The sequence below is a fragment of the Falco rusticolus genome, chromosome 8 (assembly GCF_015220075.1).
Source record: "Falco rusticolus isolate bFalRus1 chromosome 8, bFalRus1.pri, whole genome shotgun sequence".
In the NCBI taxonomy this organism is placed as follows: Eukaryota; Metazoa; Chordata; class Aves; order Falconiformes; family Falconidae; genus Falco; species Falco rusticolus.
In genome coordinates, this window is record NC_051194.1 from 33559800 (window position 1) to 33579636 (window position 19837).

The window sequence follows — 19837 nt, forward strand, 5'->3', positions numbered from 1 at the left end:
CTCCTGCATGCTAACACCCTTATACTCACAATACAAGCCACAGCACAGGTCCCTGCCCCTACAAGCTCCCCCAAGATCTTTGCAAATGTCTCACTCCCTTGCATTCCTCATTTCCAAAATTTCACTTGGGGACAGATGGAAGAAGAATGGAGGAAAATATTTTTTCTTCCATTAGCTGGACACTCCCTGCCACTCATTAATTTTCTATTAACAACAATTATCTCTTTCCATGTTTCCCTTCTAGTTATTTTAAGTAATACCAGACGTATCACAAAAATTATAAAGGGAGGTGCTCCAGCTTGACACTTCTAATGGTGTTTTCTGAAGAATTATGATGGACTTTGCATGTTTCATAAGCCAAATGACTTTTAAAGCACTAACCTCCAGGACATATTTATTTGTTGGGATCCTGTGACCAGCAGTGTTATGTAAAGGCTGTGCTATCCTGTATTTTACTAGATGGCATTGTGATGGCAAGCTAAAGAATCAGGTGCCTTGAGCTTGTTTTTCAGTACTTCTTTCAATTATAATCACAATAAAGACATTAACAGACATTATAAACATTTCTCATCTTCCACTATTAAGCAATGCCCCAGTGCGGCACAGTGCTGTAGTGAGGAATACCTAGGCAGCCAGAAATGGTGGGTGAAGTTTAGGTCAGAGGAGTTAATCACTTGATCTGGAATTTGGCCAGAGTACAGGGTTAACACTACTAAAAGCAAAGAGTTGGGACCTCTTTTTCACATCTCAGATCACTGCTCTCAAGTACCTTGCTGTTTGGCAGCATAGTAGGCTGTGGCTCTCTAGTGATTTACACCCACCAATTTAAATGTCAGCCACCACCTTTGAGGTCTCAGCCCAAGTGCAACCGTAATCTGACTGCACAACGTGAAGAGGTGCACCTGCAGCAGTTGGTTTACTCAGGGCAACCTTTTGTGTAGTTGACACAGAGCATTCAGAGAGGACTTCTGTGCATTTGCAGCAGGGGGTATATGCATGCATTTTTCTAACCCAGTGCAACAATCAAAACATCAACACATTCTGTCCTCATTTCTGTGCTGAAAGCAGAGCAGTTTCCAGGACAAATACCTTATACGCCTGGAAAGAATAAGTGTGCAAAGCACTTATAAATGTATACTGACAGTCATGCCCCCCCCCCAAAAAAAAAAAAAACTAAGGTAAATTGAGTTGCATTCAAAGAGACTGACCGATCAACTACTGAAAAAGCCAAAATCCCACCGTGGCCACAACTGACAGCTTGATTAGTGTCACTTTTTTAGGGTTTTGAAAGGTACCTTAGCAGGGTGTGTGGGGAGAAACATAAATTAAGCTGCCACCTACAGCTCTCATTAATTCCCAGTCAAAGTAATGTCAAAAACTTAAAAAATATTGTATTTGCTCTCCAGAATGTAAACAAACTCCACAGACTTTGTTGCTCTTAAGCCAAGGAAATAACCATATATTAGTGTTTGAGGGGACAGAGTAACACCCTGCTTTCCAGCAAGAGGGCTGTTGCCACAGCCCTGCCTGACCTTCCTTCACCTCTCACAGGTCCATAGTGCTCTCTGAACTGGAGGTGGCCTCACGTGCTGGCCCTCGCCCCACTCACGTGCACAGACCCGCTGTTCACAGTGTGCCTTCAACTCACCATGGAATTCATGGCAAAGTGATTGTGCTGCGTCTGTAGGTCAAGGGCATGTTGGTAGCTCACGCCAATCTCCGTGTGACTCTGCAGGAACAATTCTTTGTTGTGGCTGATCCAGTCGAACATCTAGAAGTATCCACATAGGATAGAGGGGGGGGAAAAAAAAAGTATTAAAGCAACTATGAAAAAATAAGAGACAGTATGAAATACAGAAAACCAGTTCTGAGACAGATGTATACACAACCTAGACAAAAAAAACCCACCACCCTCATTATGTTCCTCATCAAAATAAGCTGTTGTTGAGCAATGGAAGCATTTAAGTTATCACCATATTTTGTTATTAGCAGAACAATGGGTCAGGAAACATAATTCATAAAACATGTTCCTCAGTAAGGTGATCCCACAGTCTTTTCCTATAAGTAATGGGAATTTCATATACAGAAAGATGGCAGCAGAGGGACCTAAAATCAGGGGTTGCTTCACTGACCAAAGATCTAGCAGTTCATAAAGTACCCTTAACCCAGAAATGGACCAAAGATTCCATAAATATTATTGATGCAATTTTCTCCCCCTGCCCCCCCCCCTTTTCATCTATACATAGTTTCCAAATGTTACACTTCAATAGCCAGCAGACTTCCTACACTTACATTTCCTAGATCTTTCCAATTCCAAAGCCAGAACACAGTCTACCTTTCACTTATTATTTTTGGGATGAAGAGAGAAAAAAAAAGTATTTTATTAATATCTATAAAGAGTACACATTTCAACTTCTCCCACTTCTAAATGTATTTCCAAGCAAAATGGATAGTTCAGTACCTCAGACTCAGATAGAAATATATTGAATAAAGCTGATGAAATGCATTCCTTATTTTATAGCACGTTAATATGACATTTCAATCTGCCGCATATTCATTCATTAAAAGCTGTCGATAGTCAGCTAGGAGACTGTTTCTGTTTTGGTTTGTTCTAGGTGTTAGAGACTAAATTCATTCAAAGGTTAACACACTAGTTTTAGAGACTAGAGACTTCATTCAAAGTAAGAACCTTTCATTCTTTACTCCTATCTACTGCTCTGCAGGCACAGCAATCTCAGATTTCTTCTTTCCTGCAATACTTTTGTTACAGAATCCCTTCAAACCACATTCCCTCATCTCCACCCCAGCAAGCTGGAGAACTGTCCATTAATAAGGACTCTTTCATAATAAAATACCTACAACTTATTAATTAATTATAAGGAAATAAAAACTAATTAAAGAAGCAGTGGAGGTCATGTCAATACAGTCCCTGGTGTTAAGAGAAAGGTTTCAGGGTTAAAAGGCGAGTGATGCAACCACCTTCTAAGCAATTACCTTACAGTCAAAGGATCACTCCAGATCTCTCTTATAACATTCACGCATCTTCCAGTCAAGAGCTGTTCTGTTCTTTAGCACCGAATAACAATTTTTGGCCTGTGACAGCTGAAGAACACTCAGAGCCCACTGCTCAGGGACTCTATGTTGCCATAGTTTCTCAGGGTCGGTTACCTGTAGAGACAGTGCTCCTAAGCGTAGAGGAAAGGCCCTGTATGGGTCACCTAAGATTCCTGCAATAAACTCAGAATCTCATGCTGGGCACTTGATTCAGCATGGGAGTGCACTGCTTTATGCAGTGGATTTACAGAAATAATACTGAATATCCCTTTCATCAAAAGGCAAATAAACATTGAAAGTGCTCTAGTGTCACAGACACACTACACTGACCTGCTCCCCCAAATCTGTCACGTATGCCTGACTTCTTAATCCTTTATTTATGAAAATACACTTGCAACTACAGAGTCTATGCTAGCTTGTATTTTCTGTTGATGAATAGTCTTAAAGGCCAAATTTGGTTCAATTTATGACGACGCAAGTCCAAAGTAATATCATTGACACAGTTACTTACTCATTTGTACCCATGGAACTGATCAAAATCAGCCTATCACCATTTTTTCAGAAAGTATAAATAACAAGATTTTTGCAAGGATGAGCTCAGGGTTTCAAACATTATTGCCAATTAAACAGAATAAAACAACTTTCTATAACCTGAAGAGACACCTAAAGCTTTCTCATTGAATTTCTTTTTCTCACTTTATTAAGATTTAATAAGAAACATTAGCACAAAATAATTTGCCACACTTGTGGGCTTAAAGCAAAAAAGCCATAAAACCAAGAAATAAAAATTCCATAACAGCAAAGTTCATGTCCCAACAACAGGATTTTACATCTCTGCTGAGAAACCAACAGAGATTTCTTGTAAGTAGATATATGTTTGATGTGAACATTTTAAAACGTTTTAAACAATCTGAAGACATTCAGGGAGAAGAAAACTGGCAGCAATCCACTAAAAATAAACAGTAAATCTATTATTTTAATGTCCAGCAAAGCCAAACCAGGATCTTTTTAAGACAAATAATTTAAACAAGTAATCTATTATTCTGTGGATAGGGAGCATTTCCTCTATCTAATCTATACACATATTATTGGATAAGAATCTAGGTTAAGTTAAACCATGCTTCTTCCTTTTAAAATACGATAATAAACTATATATAAAAAAAGAAATTTAAGAGAGAATTGATCTTTTTGTCTTGTTTAATCAACTGAAATACACAACAGCAATTGTGTGGATGACTTTCCACAATTTTAAGTAACAGACCTCAATGATGATATCTGTATCACCTTCCAAAATAGTATGGTTTTTAAATTTCTGTTCATGGACAATAGCAGATTTTGGGAGATTCAATTTCAGTTTAGACTTTGAATCTTTCTATTATCCTCACCATAAAAAATTACTCGGGTTTCAGCTGGCCTATGCCTGTAGCAAATTATCCCCCATCAATATGGTCTGGAGTCTCTCCCCAACTCGTTCAAGTCTCACTTGAAAGCCCAGAGAATGAGGAGTTTTGAGTTTCATGTGGTTTGGAGCAGAGAGAAAATAAAGCAAGATGCCTAGGAATGAGTGCAGAGTGAAAAAATGCAGATTCACTACAGCCTAAAGTAGGGTTAATTATGCACTTTAGTCTGTAAAAAAATTCATCGCTCTTGAGTCTTAATGAATAATAAGCAGTATTTACAATCATTCCTGCTTTACACAGCAACCTTTGCGAGACTGCAGACGTGTCTACCTTATGCAGTGCATTACTACATCCGAGAGACTCAAAAAAGTTCCAGATGAGTTGGTACCTCGGCATGGCACAATCCAGTGCTGTGTGGAAATGCTAACTTGACCCTCAAAACAGCACGGCCTGGGCAAAGTACTGCTTGGATTTGTCTACATCACTTTCGTTTCCAGGGCTGGTTCCTTCAAAAACTCCTCAAGCATTTCTGCTTAATGCTTCCTTAACTATAGACATTTCCCCAAGTACCCATAAGAGAGTATTGGGTTTTCTTCAAGGCACAGGTCTAGCACCATGAAAAACTTTGTACTTTCACCCTCCTAATCAAGGATGGATGGAAATTATAAACATCACACAGTCCCACAGATCACACTTGCTTAACAATTATAGGATTTAAATAAAGAACTACATAAGAATGGGGTCTTACTTGCTTTTGAGATCTAATGGATTGTGTTTTTAAATTTTTATCTTTGACCACAAAGTCTATAATGGACTTAAAAATTTTATCATAATAATATGACTGGAAATTGAGGCTCTGAAGATACCAGATGTTGGGTGACTTGTGATGATGCTGTGAGTTTGCAGTGTGTAGTCAGGAGGTTTTTATATGAAGTTCTGTCAGCATTGTCTGTCCTGGCCAATATTACTAGCAATATTTCCTGAAAGCTTTCAATTTAAACTTGTTTTCCACATGAGAAACACTGATGCTTCCTGTGTTCCTGAAGTGAGTGTGTTGCCTGGTTTGCTTAATTAAAGCACACCATTAAGGATGTGATCATGGCAATGACCCAAAAATTGCCGTTTTACTTAACCCTGAGAGGGCCGCCCCCGTTTTAAGGGGCTAACTTGGGCTTCTAGAATAATGTTCAACATTCTTTGATAAGTTAAGTTTCCCTGACAAAGGAATGAGGTTTTAATACAATGAATAGCAAAGTCTGGATAAGGTGCCCTGTGAGATCAGCTTAAATCAGATACACTGTGTCAGCTAACTGAGATTTTCCGTGTCATTACAACATTGCTGTACAGCCCGGCATCAATTGATCTCATCCCATTCATGAAAAAGACTGCCTTAAAAAACCTAGCTTACTGATTATCATCAAATTAATGGACCTTTAATTATTCCTTTGACTTACTTCTTAGTTGGAGTCGCGCTGACTGCCAGAGAGTTAATTCTTCTCTTAAGTCGGCTAATCATTCCTGCCGTCATGAATTCACACTAAACAGGAGCGCAGAATAACTAAGATTGGACATTATATCACTTAAAATACGTAAACCAACTGTCCTCAATGTCTCCCAGACTGGCACTTCACATTGCTGTAGATAATCTGGAGACTAATTAAGTAGTTAAGAGTTTTCCAGTGACTAAGTAGCTGGGGGAAAGGGTTAAGGATACTTAAAATAGAAGATAAACTTTCAATGTGATTATCTTGTGTAGTCCCTGTTTCTAACAATACATAAAAGGAAAGCAAATGCATATGCTGAAGAATGTTAAGTGCTACATTTAATTAAGAAAATTAGTCTCTTATGAGAAAGTCAGAAGAACTGGGAGTGATCCAAAGGGTCTCCACCCAACGCTTTGCTAAACCATCTACCCTGTCATTAATGATCATACATGAGCCAGTAATTAATACACATGTGGTCTTGAGGCCACTTCACTTGAGACTTGGGGTATCAAATCGTATCTCCAACATTAGTTGTGCTGGCAACAACGAGTTCTTAACCTCATGTTTTGTCATCATAGTTGATGAGTTACTAGAAAATCCAGGTTAAGTGTTAGACCGAACAGCAGGTCTCAAGCTGGTCATGAATAAGTCCTACAGAGGGAGAATGTGACTCCATACTTTCCCTGGATTTGTAACATCTGGCAGGCTAGTGAGTACAGGGCAAGAGCAGCTGTTTGAGAACAGAGAAGAAACACACGGATATGGAACAGCATGTATGCAGACCGTGTGCAGTCCAGCCCCACCTCAGAGAAAATAAGATTTATAACATCGTTTCAAATAACCTCTGCTCTCCAGCTTTTGTCAAAGCTCGCTGAAGAGCATTAGCACTGGACTCAAACAGTGGTGCAGAACACCACGGGATGATGTTCCCATCACATGGCTGGCAGCACAATCGATGCCAAGTGGTTCTGATGGGAAGATTACAGCCCTCATGGTTTTGGCAGCCAGTGAACGGAATATATTTATTAATGAAATTTTTTATACAGCTAATAAATATCAAATCTATGTAACACTATGATAGGCCTGGAATTAATTATGAACCTGCTTTTAGCAAATCATCTTCTCTGTAAGTTCTGAGCCATAAATATCAACCTCATATGGGTAAGTAAGGGCAGAATGATAACCACACTGTGTTGAAGAACAATGCAGGATACATATCAAGACAACAGTCCCAATGGGCCACCCAGGTCACGTCCAATATCTGCCAGAAGTAGTGAACCACGGTATAAAAATTCCTTTCATCAACAGATGAAGCTGCACCTGAAAACCAGTTAAGTGCCACAGCTCAGCTCCTCCTATGAGAAGCAGTTCCAGAAACCTTTGCTCTTATTAAGGAAATCTTCGTATACTCTCTGACCCAAATCAGATTCACAGCCAGTTTATACACATTTGCTCTTAGGTCAACACTGTCCTTTAAGTTAAAAAATTTTTCCTCCCAGATGTTTAACCTTTTCCAGCGTGGACAGGGAGGGTTCATTGTCTCCCCTGCTGTTTGTTTTACTAGAGCCCAGCTCTTCTATTTTTTCACAAGATACACAGCCTCCCTCTGCACTTGTTCTAGTTCAAGGTTACCTTTCTATCCAAACTAAGGTACCAACAGAACTTTGTGGAATGTTGATTTTTTTGCTGGAAATACTCTAGCTGACATCATCTAGGATCACCCGTTAAGTGCTTCTCACATCAGCTTTAGGAAAGAAGATAGAAAAATGGGAGAGCAACAGCTACTGAATCAACATCAGTACCTCCTGCATTACCTATCTTTTCTCTTGGTAGCCTCTTGCATAATTATCAATAAAGACCAGTAGCATTTACTGGATTTGCTCTGACAAGCACGATCAGGTTATGTTGCAAATAAGAAGAGCAAGTCCAAAAGCACTTGGAAAAAACTATAAGGCAGGGTTTTGTAATAAATTCCAGTCAGTCTCACATGTAATGCACCAGGCATAAGTGTATTCTCCCACTATACCTCCATATGCTGCTAACAAAAAGAAAAGAAAGTGTTAATCTAAATGAATGTCTTGCCTGTAGTCGAGTAGAGGGTAGAGGACTAATTACATGCCAGATGACATCCCTATCAGATCAGTGCTTTCCAATCTTTGCCAAATTGTGAACCCTGTAAAATTTTTCAAGGCAAGTGCTATAGCAAATTAAAGTCTATAGACAATAAATATGTTTTATTGAATACGTTTACCAACTACTAAAGAACTTAATATCTGTGTTCCACAGGTTGCAAAATGCTAGAGATAAGCATGCATTGCTTATTAAAGAAAGGTCCATATAAGAGCCCATGTGCATTTTGTATTTTCAAAACTACTCAGCCAGTGTTAAATTGACTAATCTACAACAGAAAGTGGAAAGTTCTGCTCTGAGGGTATCTACAGCTAAGCAAATTCATTTTCATATGTTTTCACAAACAAAATAATAACACACATGGAGCAGTAACTGCCAGAGTCCCTCTCTTGAGGTTTACCAAGTTTCCAGCTACAGGGTCTACTCCTGTCTTTTAAAGTGAAACCAAGTAGTCACAAGAATTGAATTAAAGACAAATTAAGCCATTTTCCTTACATTGTTGCAACTGAATGTAGCCAGTAATTGAACGCAAAAAAGAATACCATGCAACAGATTTGCAGTACACACACAGTCTATACTGATACGGAAGGGCCTGATCCTGGAAAGAGTTGCACATGAGCTACCTTTACAAAAAGCAATCAATCAAGAAAGTCCCCTAGTGCCTCCAGACAAGAACCATAACTACAGTTTAATTGGAATCAGCCATATGTAGGTCACCTTTACATCTGGAAAAGGCCAACAAAAGTGCAACACATCCACAAAGGAGCACATGAGAAGAGCCAACAGTCTAAACAATCAGGACATTTACCTGTGATACAGAAGAATCCCTCTGCTCAAGCCTCTGAGCTAAATTCAGCAGAACAGTGGGCTGACGCTGGCTGTCCAAGCTAGCTGCCTCCCAAAGGCTGAGGAGCCAGAAACAAAGACCCAGCAGCTGAGATGGGTCTCATTAGTCACAGCCTGTCCCACAGCCCCTGAGGGCTATTAGCATCCAGGTTTAATCAAGAGATCATCAGGCAAGTTGTGTTGGTAAGACAAGTCCAAGCTTAAGTTATGAAGTCAATCAGCAGGTCAGGATCAGGTCCAGTGAGGGTAACCAGGCTCAGACACAGCCCCATGATTGCAACACAGGTCCACAGGGGCGAAGCAGGTCCCAGGTCATGGCACAAAATCACTGGATCAGTGCCTGGTTCACTAGGGTTCATGACGGGTAGGACAGGGCTGTGGCAAAGCTGGAGGCTGATACCCCACAGCTGAGCTGCAACAGGGCTCCTGGACCCTGGGCACGGGTTGGGGAGGCCCCAGGTGAGGCTGGTCAGGGCCATTAACACCCATCAATGCTCACAGGGCCCAGACATTGGGCTGATTACATGAAGGGTCACTAAGAAAATGTCTTCTCTCAGATAGGAATGTACTTGCCCCAGAATAAATTTTGGACTTCCAGAAAACTTGGATAGTTTTTTTTTTTTTTTACTTTTGTCATGAATCAACAAATTTGATGAAAACTGTTTCAACAGAAAACATTACCAATCTGCTGTAATTCCCATCACCACTCTATAAATACAGCCTTAATTAAACCGAAGTACTTGTAGGTTTAAAATAGAACTCAGCGTACATCTCAATGCTTTGCTAACCCAGGGCCTACATACAAAATTGTGTTTGGTTTTGTCTCTTGTTTACAGATGGTGATGGACAAGCGGAAACTTCTGCCAGATCTTTCCCTTTCACATGTGTTCGGCGCGGTCCACAGCCAGGGTAAATTGGTGCTGTTCCAATGAGGCCAATTTACACCAGCTGAAGATTCAGCCCCACAGCTGTATTTGTGTATCCTCAGCGCTGCATGAACAAAGTTTTTCCATTATAAATATCGGTGCATATGATTTATACACTATAGTAAATTTAAGCTACAGCACATTAAATTATTCCAGACAATGGGCCCAACTGTCAACCCATTAGACAATTAGCTATATGTGTGACTTGACAAACACCTTTTGTATTAGTAGCAGAACACCATTTCCAAAATACTCACGCTGAATGTTCCTAGTAAATGCCAGAGTAAGATATCTGGGTTATCTTTCCTGACAGGTATCAAGCCACAACCATGCACAAAGACAGACATGTGATTCCTATAATGCTGAATAGAGAAGCTATACTTTTATTGTTGAAGATGGGAGAAAATTACAGATACTGAACACATAAATATGACTAATGGTATCTGGGTGTATTTTATGCATCTGCGTCTTTTGCTTGCTTTTTGAAATATTGTACCTTTCCACCACACTTAGTTCCATCAAACACTCAGGTATTCCTGGAAAGGATTTTCTATTCCATAAAGTGGAAATGGCCTTTTCTGGGAACAGGCATTCTACTAAGAACTGCTTGCTGTCTACATACAAATTAATTAATTGGCTGGATAAGAAATGTAATACTAGAAGAGATAAATAGACAACAGCCTTGTGAATGGAAAAACCAGTGGAAATGATGAAAAAAGCAGAGTGGGCTCCCCAGATAAAGGATCTTCCTCTCAGTTTTCAGAATCTGTGAGATAGAATTTCATTAACTTGAAAGTGCTGTACAAGTTTGGTGACTTTATTATTGACCCTGGTTCTATTCCTGGCTTGACGTGTAATGTTCCTATGACTCCAAATAGCTGCCATTAAAAGCAAAACAGCCGCGCACATGCTTACTGCTGCGCATGAGAAGTGGGGCATTTCCCTTACCCAAATCACCTGTGTGAGAGGCCCACAGACACAGCTGTGGTGTAATCACAGGTTTAAACTCCCGACATGTCATGACACTTCAGGGCTGGAGCTGGGATCTCTGCACAGATGGACCCATGAGGATATCAGCATTATTCTGGATTTTGGGATGTCTGGCACTCCCAGCTGTTTCCCCATCCCATGAATCAACCAGTTCAATGTTTTCCCTTGACACTGGCAAACTGGAGGGGGGATGGTGTCCTGACCTGGGGACACATAAGACCTCCTTCAGCCAACAGACTTGTTGGGAAAAAACTTAAAATCCAACTCACCCCTCACGGTGACTTCTGATTTCCCAGGGCTGAAAGGATTGTGAACACTGATCTGCTGGGTGTGAGGGTGACTCTTCATTCCTCTGTGCAATGGCGGGTGCGCAGCAGGGCAGTGGGCAGTCTGTCAGGAGGCCGCCAGCTCCCTCGAGCCGGTCCCAGCCGGTTCCCACCAGATCTGGCACAGAGGGGGGTGGCAGCAGGAATGCCACCATACACCAGAGCCTGACCATTGTGCCAAAGCACCCATCTGCCAGAGAAGCGCCTGGATACAAGGCGTTAGGGAAACAAAATGGCAGCTGCTGAGGGGGACACTGAGAGGGACACACGCTGTGGGGTCCTCCCTGGCAAAGGGGGCAGCGATGCCCCTGAGGGACAGTGAGTGGCTCACGCTGGGCAGGGACATTAAGGAACAACAGTAGAAAAAAATTAAGAATCAGAAAATAGCTGTAACGGCAGCAGAAATTCACTCCTGCAAATATTATCCCAGACATCCTCCACTGCCTGTCATCCCACCAGAGGAATTTTGATGGACTGGGTATAAACCGCAACAAGAATCAGGGAAATTGAATCTGTGTCCTATGTTTTCCTCTCAATACCCAAATCGAGACCAGAAGTTTGTGGTGATTAGCAATAAACTGAGCAAAATTCCTCAGCTCAACTGCCTTACTCGCAACACCTTTTCAGCATCTGTGCAGGACATAAGGCATCCAGGATTTTGATGACAAGTAATATGGAGGGGCCTCGCAATACATGAGGGTTCAAGAAAACATTTCTGAATTAGTTTTCATAATGTGCATGGTATGTAAGAAGAAAAGCCACCTGGCTTAAAGTGACAGCGATACTCCTGGAAACAATCCACAGACCATGCTCCTGGTTTCACCTCTTAAGACCATCACCAGCTCCTTAGCAGGTAACCTCTCAACCGCACACCCACCCTTATGTGTTCACTACAAATAGACATAAAGGCTAATTTAGGATATAATTTTAAGACCCCAAGCTCTGCCAAGTATGGGCCATTTAAGCATTTCAGCCAGGCCAGGAAGACATTAATTTTGGAATAATCACATAGCTACATCTGAAAGATGCTGCACAATAAGTCTGTGAACCTCATACACAGTTTAATTATATTATTTCCTGACAGCTAGGCTCTTATCACCTAACCTTCTCAAGGATCAAAGCAATAAATAAAAAAAGCAGCCGCCTTCTCTTTTTCTGTATGTGTGGGCCTCTTTCTGCTCTTCTAGATGTGTCGTCTTCGTTGCCCTTTAGAGCATTTGGGTCTTCTTGTCCTCATTAGTTAAATCAGAACACTGTGGTTATAATATGCTATATTCATCCTTAAAAATGAGGTTTAAGACTTAAAAATGAGGTTGGTATTCAGATGCCAAAACACTTTCTCTTGCCATGCTGATCAGGGGAGAATTCCTGTGCCTCCCAGTGGTGCCAAATTGGAGAAGCTGAAACAGCCTCAAAATGCTCCCTATCAAAATTGGCAAGCAAAATAATGAGGAAATTTGTGCAAATGCAAAAATATTCCGTCAGAACATACTGCTTTCAATTATTTTTGGACCCATTCTAATGTTCATGGAGGAAGCAAGAGGAATAGTAACTGCGTACCCAGTGTCGGCAGCAGGAAACTACAAATAGCACAGCACACCATGTTCCACTTTCAGCAGCAGCAGGATTCAGAGCCATTTCCTTACAGTCAGTAGTGGACGGACTGTGAGGTGACTGCTGCCAGACTCTGGAAACACAAAGCAGGAACTACGCCATCACTCAGTTAATGTTCTGCCCCCTTGCACTGAAAGGTCACAAGTGTGTTGGATGATCCGGTGCAAATCGGACAGAAAGTGGCCTCAGACTGCTGTAACTATGCTATAGGGCACACTTAGCATGAAGGAAATACGCAAGCCTTCCTCATCCTTAGCTGTAGCAGTGGAGCAAGGTATTGTTATTGTTTTCACAGTCCCATCAAAAAGATCAGGTTCAATTCCAAGCGCTGTGAAGCCAATGTATTTAGCTGCCTGGAAAAAAACAAACACATTTGGCAGCACAGGGCAGACTGAATTTATAAGGAAGATGGAAAGCACTGAGGTATCTATTTTACACATCAAATCAGAAATCCCACTGCAGGACAGACATCCTGCATGACAGGAGGCAAGGCAGTTAATCCCTGTCATTTGTAATTCCCAATTTTCAGTTTTGAACTTTGCATCTTTTCTACTTCCATTTTGCTGCTCCAAAGCCAACCCAGATCAACAGCAATCAGTCTCCGGCAGATGATTGCCCTTCCTGATGGACAACTGTCCACATCTGAAAAATCAGTACCACAAATGCCTTCAGAGGATTCTCATACGCTTTGCTTGTGGAGTCTGAACTTGGGTCATGGGGAGGAAGTTTGTACTGTCAGAGCTGTCAAATCAGCAACAAACCTCTTGCAGCAGAAACAGAAATGTCAATGGTAAGCTCCAAAAGGAGTCCTGCCCCCTCCTCCACAAGGTTAGGTGACATCCACCACTAGAATAACATCCACCAGGAAGAGGACTTCTGATATAGATTTATCCAGTTCCCTGTACTGCTCTGCTCAGCAGGCAAGACAATCCCACACTTCCTCAAACCAGATGGCAAAACTGGGTTTGTAGCTACTTTCAGTTGTAGCAGCAGCACAAAGCAGTTGGTGCGTACTTGTGAATTTGTCCTGTTGTTATTAGATTTGTCCCCAAGCTTTCTACTGGTGGATAGAAAGGCAGAAAAGCAAATGTTCACAATGCTATTGGTACACAGGGGCAGACCCCCTGCGGCCTTGACTGATAAATCAGAAAGTAGCAGGATACAAGCCTGACACTGTGAAAAAGCTACAAGCTCCTTTGGAACATAACTAATAATGAAGACATTTTGATTTTACAATCCAATTAGCAGAAATGAGCTCTGTTTGTGCTTTGAGGGAAGTTGAAAACTTCTATAATGAACTCCTGGTATTGCAAAAATCTGTTCTTTCCTACAGATACCAAGAACAGGATCTTAATAAGTGTGACCAGCAGTGGTCAAAGTAATGAACAGTTCCCACAGAGCCCTTGGTGATTACTTCCTGTTCTGACAACTCTTCACTTTAGATTGGGGGCAACAAATTGTGGAAAGCATTAGCAACCTGTCAGAAGCCTCCTTCATATTAAACAGAACAGATGTCAGCTAGCTGCATATTTAATTCAGAGCTATAGCCTGCAAAGACTGCGAGTCCCAGCATGCAGGTTCCTGAACTGAGAGACACAGTCTATGCAGGATTCACCTTTCTGTTTTAAGATGAAGGGTTTTGTAAGAAATTTATTCTCGTAGATGCTGGAGAGGATTTACCCCACAGTTCTGCAATAATTCTTTCATGTCCATGATTAGGTGAGGGGAATTGCAGACTTGTCACAGTTTAGCTGCCACTCTCAGAGCTTTCCACAGTGAAAGATGCTGATCCCACTCTGAAATCTCTTTAGCACGTGACATCTATGCTTACAGTATCACAAGGAATCTGTCAACACACACTCTGCACAACGACCCCTTGTTATAACATTTTTCTGCTTCCAGACAAACTTTGTTCTTTAGTTTGTTTACACACAAAAACCCAACCCAACCCAAAAATATATGAGACCAGTAAAACCCATTAATTTGGGGAATCCATGAGCCTGAGTCCTGTTTTGCTTCCACTGAGCTTCAGAAAAAAATCAGTAAAGATGCATTCAGAACATCATACTGTTTATTCAGCTGCATCAGAACACCTAATAGTGGCTAATGAATGACAGAGAGCACTGATGTGCTTCAACACAAAGGAGAAGCAATACTCAGAAGCAAGAGTTCAATTATTTTAAAATGCAAAAAAAAAAAAAGAAACATGACAGAGAACACATTTGAATAAACATTGAAGATTAATGACAAACTGCTGTTACAATGGAGTTATTGCTACATACTTTCAGTTCTCACCTGATTTATTACAGCCTCCTTTGTTCTAAGATGTGTGAAGTAATTGAATCAAAGTGATTAGAACTGGCATAAGTTCATTTGGGGAAATAGACAGATTTTTAAGAATGGATATACAGTTTCTCCCTTGATAGAATTCCTGGATTGATCCTTTGTCCTTGATTGCACAAAACGTCTCAAGTGAAGCAGAATATTTCCAGTACTATATTAAAGCAACCCAAGTCATGTGTGGATACATATCTGTATTCAGTAGGAATGTTTCCATACCCTTCCATCTCCAATGGCATTTTTCAACTGCAAATCTGCATTTCTTTGCTAGAAACAGCCAATACTCCAGCCAGATTCAGTATGTTACTGTGTTAGGTGCTATACAAACATGCACTTTATTGTTTACGCACTGAGCTCAGTCTCAGTTTAAACCTCCTTTCCACATCATCTATATAATTATCTTTCCGACATTTTAAGATATGATATTTGTAAGATGGTGCCTGTCATTTTAACAACTTAGGGACCTGTCTGCACGTGTTCTGTGTTCTGTTTGGTATTAGAAATTCTCTGTCAGAGCAAACACTTCATGTTGAACACAGGGCTTGTGCTCTCTGTTGTTTCCGTTTCAGAGTGGGCTTAGGTACAAAGGATGGTATGAAGTGATGATCTTCTATTCAAATGGCAGCTTATTTAGACTGATAGCTGACTCTCCTTCCCAGCACTGGGATCCCAGTTCTGATTTTATTAATGGGGAAGAACAGTTGTCTAGTGAGAACCTCTATACCAAAAAAGGCACCTTATGCTAAGGGAAACTTCAGATCATGAAAGAAAGCATTTTTCACTGGTAGTATGAGAGAGTAGATGCCAGATATGGAAACAAGGTTTCAGGAGAGAACAGATACTATGTGCTCTGTGCAAGAGTCCATATGCATGAGAAAAGAAAGAGAAAAAGATGCTAAAGCAACTTAAAATACTTTGACTAAATGTTGCTTTTCAACATCTATTCCAGATCCATAAATGTAGAGATCTGTATATTCCTTCTATAGCTTAAACATAAGAACCTGTTTTGTTAGGAACATTTTCAAAGCTTGTTTTTCTTATTTTAGGACTATTGAAAGCCCTGGAAAAACAAGCTAGCCACAATGTTGCAAGTGTGTACTGACATAACTGGAATACTGGAGGGGGGCACCAGTACCGACAGCTGGAAATAAGCTCTCATTTCTGTAAGTAGGTGGCAAAGTCTCTAACCATGCCATCAGTAAGGCTGGAGCCAGAGACAGAAGCTACACAGCTCCTGGATGCAGGGCTCTAACAGCACTGGCCCACTGAGCATCTGTCAGTGGGAGCTCTTAGCAGACACTGTGAGTCTTTCATTAATGTCAATAGAAACCAAGACCCTCTGCTTTACAGGACCAGACTTCTGGGCTTTTAGCAGAGAACTCAGGGAGACCTCAAGCACCAAACTGCAATCAAGTGAGGGGATGCAGCTAAAATGTGACACTCATCTCCAAGAAGGGAAGGAAGGAGGATCCAGGAAACTATCTCAGGAAGGTTACTGAACAATCATCCCACATGCCATCACACAGCACGTGCAGAACAATTGGGGGATCAGACCTGCCAGCATGGGTTTATGAAAGGCATGTCCTGCTTGATGAACCTGATCTCCTTCCCTGACAGGGTGACCTGCCTAGTGGATGAGGGAAAGGCTGTGGATGTTGCCTACCTGGACCTTAGTAAAGCCTGTGACACCATCTCCCACAGCATTCACCTGGGGAAACTGGCTGCTCCTGGCTTGCGTGGGGGTGCTCTGTGCTGGGTTAAAGCTGGCTGGGCGGCCGAGCCCAGGGTGGTGGGGAATGGAGTCACATCCCGCTGGTGGCCGGGCACACGTGGTGCTGCCCAGGGCTCAGTGGTGGGGCCGGTCCTGGTTAATGTCTTCATCGATGATCTGGGCAAGGGGATCGAGTGCTCCCTCGGTCAGTTTGCAGGTGACACCAGGCTGGGGGGTGTTGATGTGCAGAGGGCAGGAGGCTCTGCAGAGGGTTGGGACAGGCTGGACCGATGGGCCCAGGTCAGTTGTATGAGGTTCAACAGGGCTCAGTGCCGGGTCCTGCCCGTGGGTCACAGCAACCCCCCGCAGCGCTACGGGCTGGGGGCAGGGGGCTGGGAAGTGCCTGGAGGAAAAGGGCCTGGGGGTGCTGGTCGACAGCCGGCTGGACGTGAGCCAGCAGTGTGCCCAGGTGGCCAAGGTGGCCAACAGCATCCTGGCTTGTATCTGAAACAGTGTGGCCAGCAGGGCCAGGGCAGTGACTGTCCCCCTGTACTGGGCACTGGTGAGGCCCCACCTCGAATCCTGGGTTCAGTTTTGGGCCTCTCGCTACAGCAGGGACATGGAGGTGCTGGAGCGTGTCCAGAGATGGGCAACGGAGCTGGGGAAGGGTCTGGAGCACAAGTCTTGTGAGGAGCAGCTGAGGGAACTGGGGCAGTTTAGCCTGGACAAAAGGAGGGTGAGGGGAGACCTTATTGCTCTCTACAGCTCTCTGAAAGGAGGCTGTAGGCAGGTGGGGGTCGGTCTCTTCTCCCAAGTATCAAGCAATAGGACAAGAGGAAATGGCCTCCAGTTGTACCAGGGGAGGTTTAGATTGGAGATTAGGAAAAATTTCTTCACTGAAAGTGTGGTCAGGCATTGGAACAGGCTGCCCAGGGAGGTGGTTGAGTCACCATCCCTGGAGGTATTTAAAAGATGTAGTAGTGATAGACTTGGCAGTCCTGCATTAATGATTGGACTTGATGTTCTTAAAAGCCTTTTCCAAACTAAATGCTTCTATGGTAAAACTACCTGAAACAGAATTGTTTCACCTGATGAAGCAGCTGCTTTGGGCTGAGAGGAGCAGGTATCAACAACAAATTGAGCCCTTGTGATCACTGACAACTCTTTCCTGGGCATATGGGTAAGAAATTTTTGTAGTTTAGTAAATTCTTGGTCACTCTTCTTATAAAGCTCTCTGCAAACACATGCATTTTCACAAACACAGATCCCAGTTCAGTGCCTTTCCCAGTCAGCATCTGTACCCCAAGACCTCTGTCCTTTTTCTGCACAGACATTTGAAATGGGCTAAGGATGAAAGTAACATGCTTACATGAGCCTCACTTAGACCCTCAGTCAAATCCCTCTGCAGAAGACACTAAGCTTATTGACTCCTTTTACTGCAGAAATCTTATGGAGCTTACCTCAGGTCTAACAACACCCCCATGTTCAAAATCTCCAGGAAAGCTCCTCACTGTGATGCTCACTTACTGTGCTGTTGTGATATCCATTGTGTAAGTACTTAGATGGAAAAATCCAGGGCATGCTGAGTTCTGTACACCAATGCAGTGTTCATGTAACTTAAATGAAATCTAAATCCTGTGCAAAAATCCATGTCTAATCCATGCTTATTATGCCTGTATGATTATTACTGTTAAATACCATTCATTCAATAACAAATCCTTTTGCAGTGAACAGCACAGGGGGCATACATATTTCTCCTTGGTGCAAGACACTAAGGACATGCTCTTGTTATTAATCCTGATTCCGGTTCTTTCCCATCTTAATATGCTTCCTTCCTCCTCCCCAGTCCTAATTATCCACCTCCCCAGAACACATTTGCTTTGTATTCATTTCACATATGACAGCTCCCTCCGTCAGCTTCTCAGTACTTTCCTCGTTGGTTTCCCTGCTCTTATTCCCTGGGACACATCCCCCTTACAGTAATTTCTAAGCCAACATTTCACATGAAATCTTGGAGGCAATTGTATATATGAAACATAGACCAAATGAAAGAAACCATGTGCTTCCAGCAATGAAATAAGAGAGGGGAAATGGTCCTTCACTATGTGGACTTTTTCTGAGGAGTCTGTACCAGGTGCTATGCCTTTTGGCATTACAGAAATCCTTAAGGGTTAATATGACTTGTTGTAAATGGGAAAACTCTTATCATCTGCTTACGTATCAATTCCAGGGTGTTTTGACACTGCCAGAAGAAGAAAATGTAGAGGTGATTGGAAATGAAGAAGATGGTGAAGATGTTGCTAATCTTAATCTTTCTTATGCTTTTTCAGGAAGTCAGCTAAGACCCATTTCTAGGAAACGCTTCCCCACACAGCATCACTTCACTAAAGGAGCAGATACAATTGCCCTATTTACTGGACTGTAATAAAATAAACTGTGTCCTACTAGCAAGAAGGATCATATCATCACATTTGTAATGTATTTTATTACAGAACATACAGCATCAGAATTGTAAAGTGTAGTATAAGGGGAAGTAATGTATGAAATGGTTAAAGTGGATATGTATCATAGAATCACAAATGCACTGATAGTTTCCCTTCTCTCAAACATCAAGATATCACTGTTTCTTTCTTAAAGCCATCTTCCCCACCCCCCGCCCCCCAAAGCACAGTGTAAATTTCCACATTTTGCATTCTATAATTCCATCAGAGTAATTCCACACCTTTTTAGACCAAGAGTAGTTTGCAGAGCAATCCTTCCTTCTGAGGAACATAAACCTTTGGCAGGTATCAGGTATAATACTCCAATAATAGCATGAGCATGGTTCAGATACTCAGATGATATATACTACTTGGACTATCTTCTCTCCCACTGACTTTGCTGTGGAGCTAGAGCTTCTCTGTATTTTTGTAGACTAACTGTCTGGTGTTGAATTAGATTCTAAATCAGGAACTCCTGAATTTCATCTGGAACTTCAGAATAAGTGTTAATGGGTATATTGTGCTTCTGCTGAAAA

The 19837-nt window shown here is 41.9% G+C and overlaps 1 protein-coding gene across 9 annotated transcripts in view; it reads right to left on the reverse strand.

Annotated features, from left to right (window-relative positions):
- The window catches only part of KALRN (kalirin RhoGEF kinase), a 526710-nt gene that overhangs the window by 289615 nt on the left and 217258 nt on the right, over positions 1-19837 (reverse strand). For all 9 annotated transcript variants that reach the window (XR_005105961.1, XR_005105960.1, XM_037398618.1 and 6 more), the window contains exon 6: positions 1649-1771. Coding sequence is in view for 7 of the 9 variants with exons in the window: in XM_037398618.1 (XP_037254515.1) it covers positions 1649-1771 (123 nt within the window). In the remaining 2 variants the exon portion in view is untranslated. The remainder of the gene's footprint in view (positions 1-1648; positions 1772-19837) is intronic.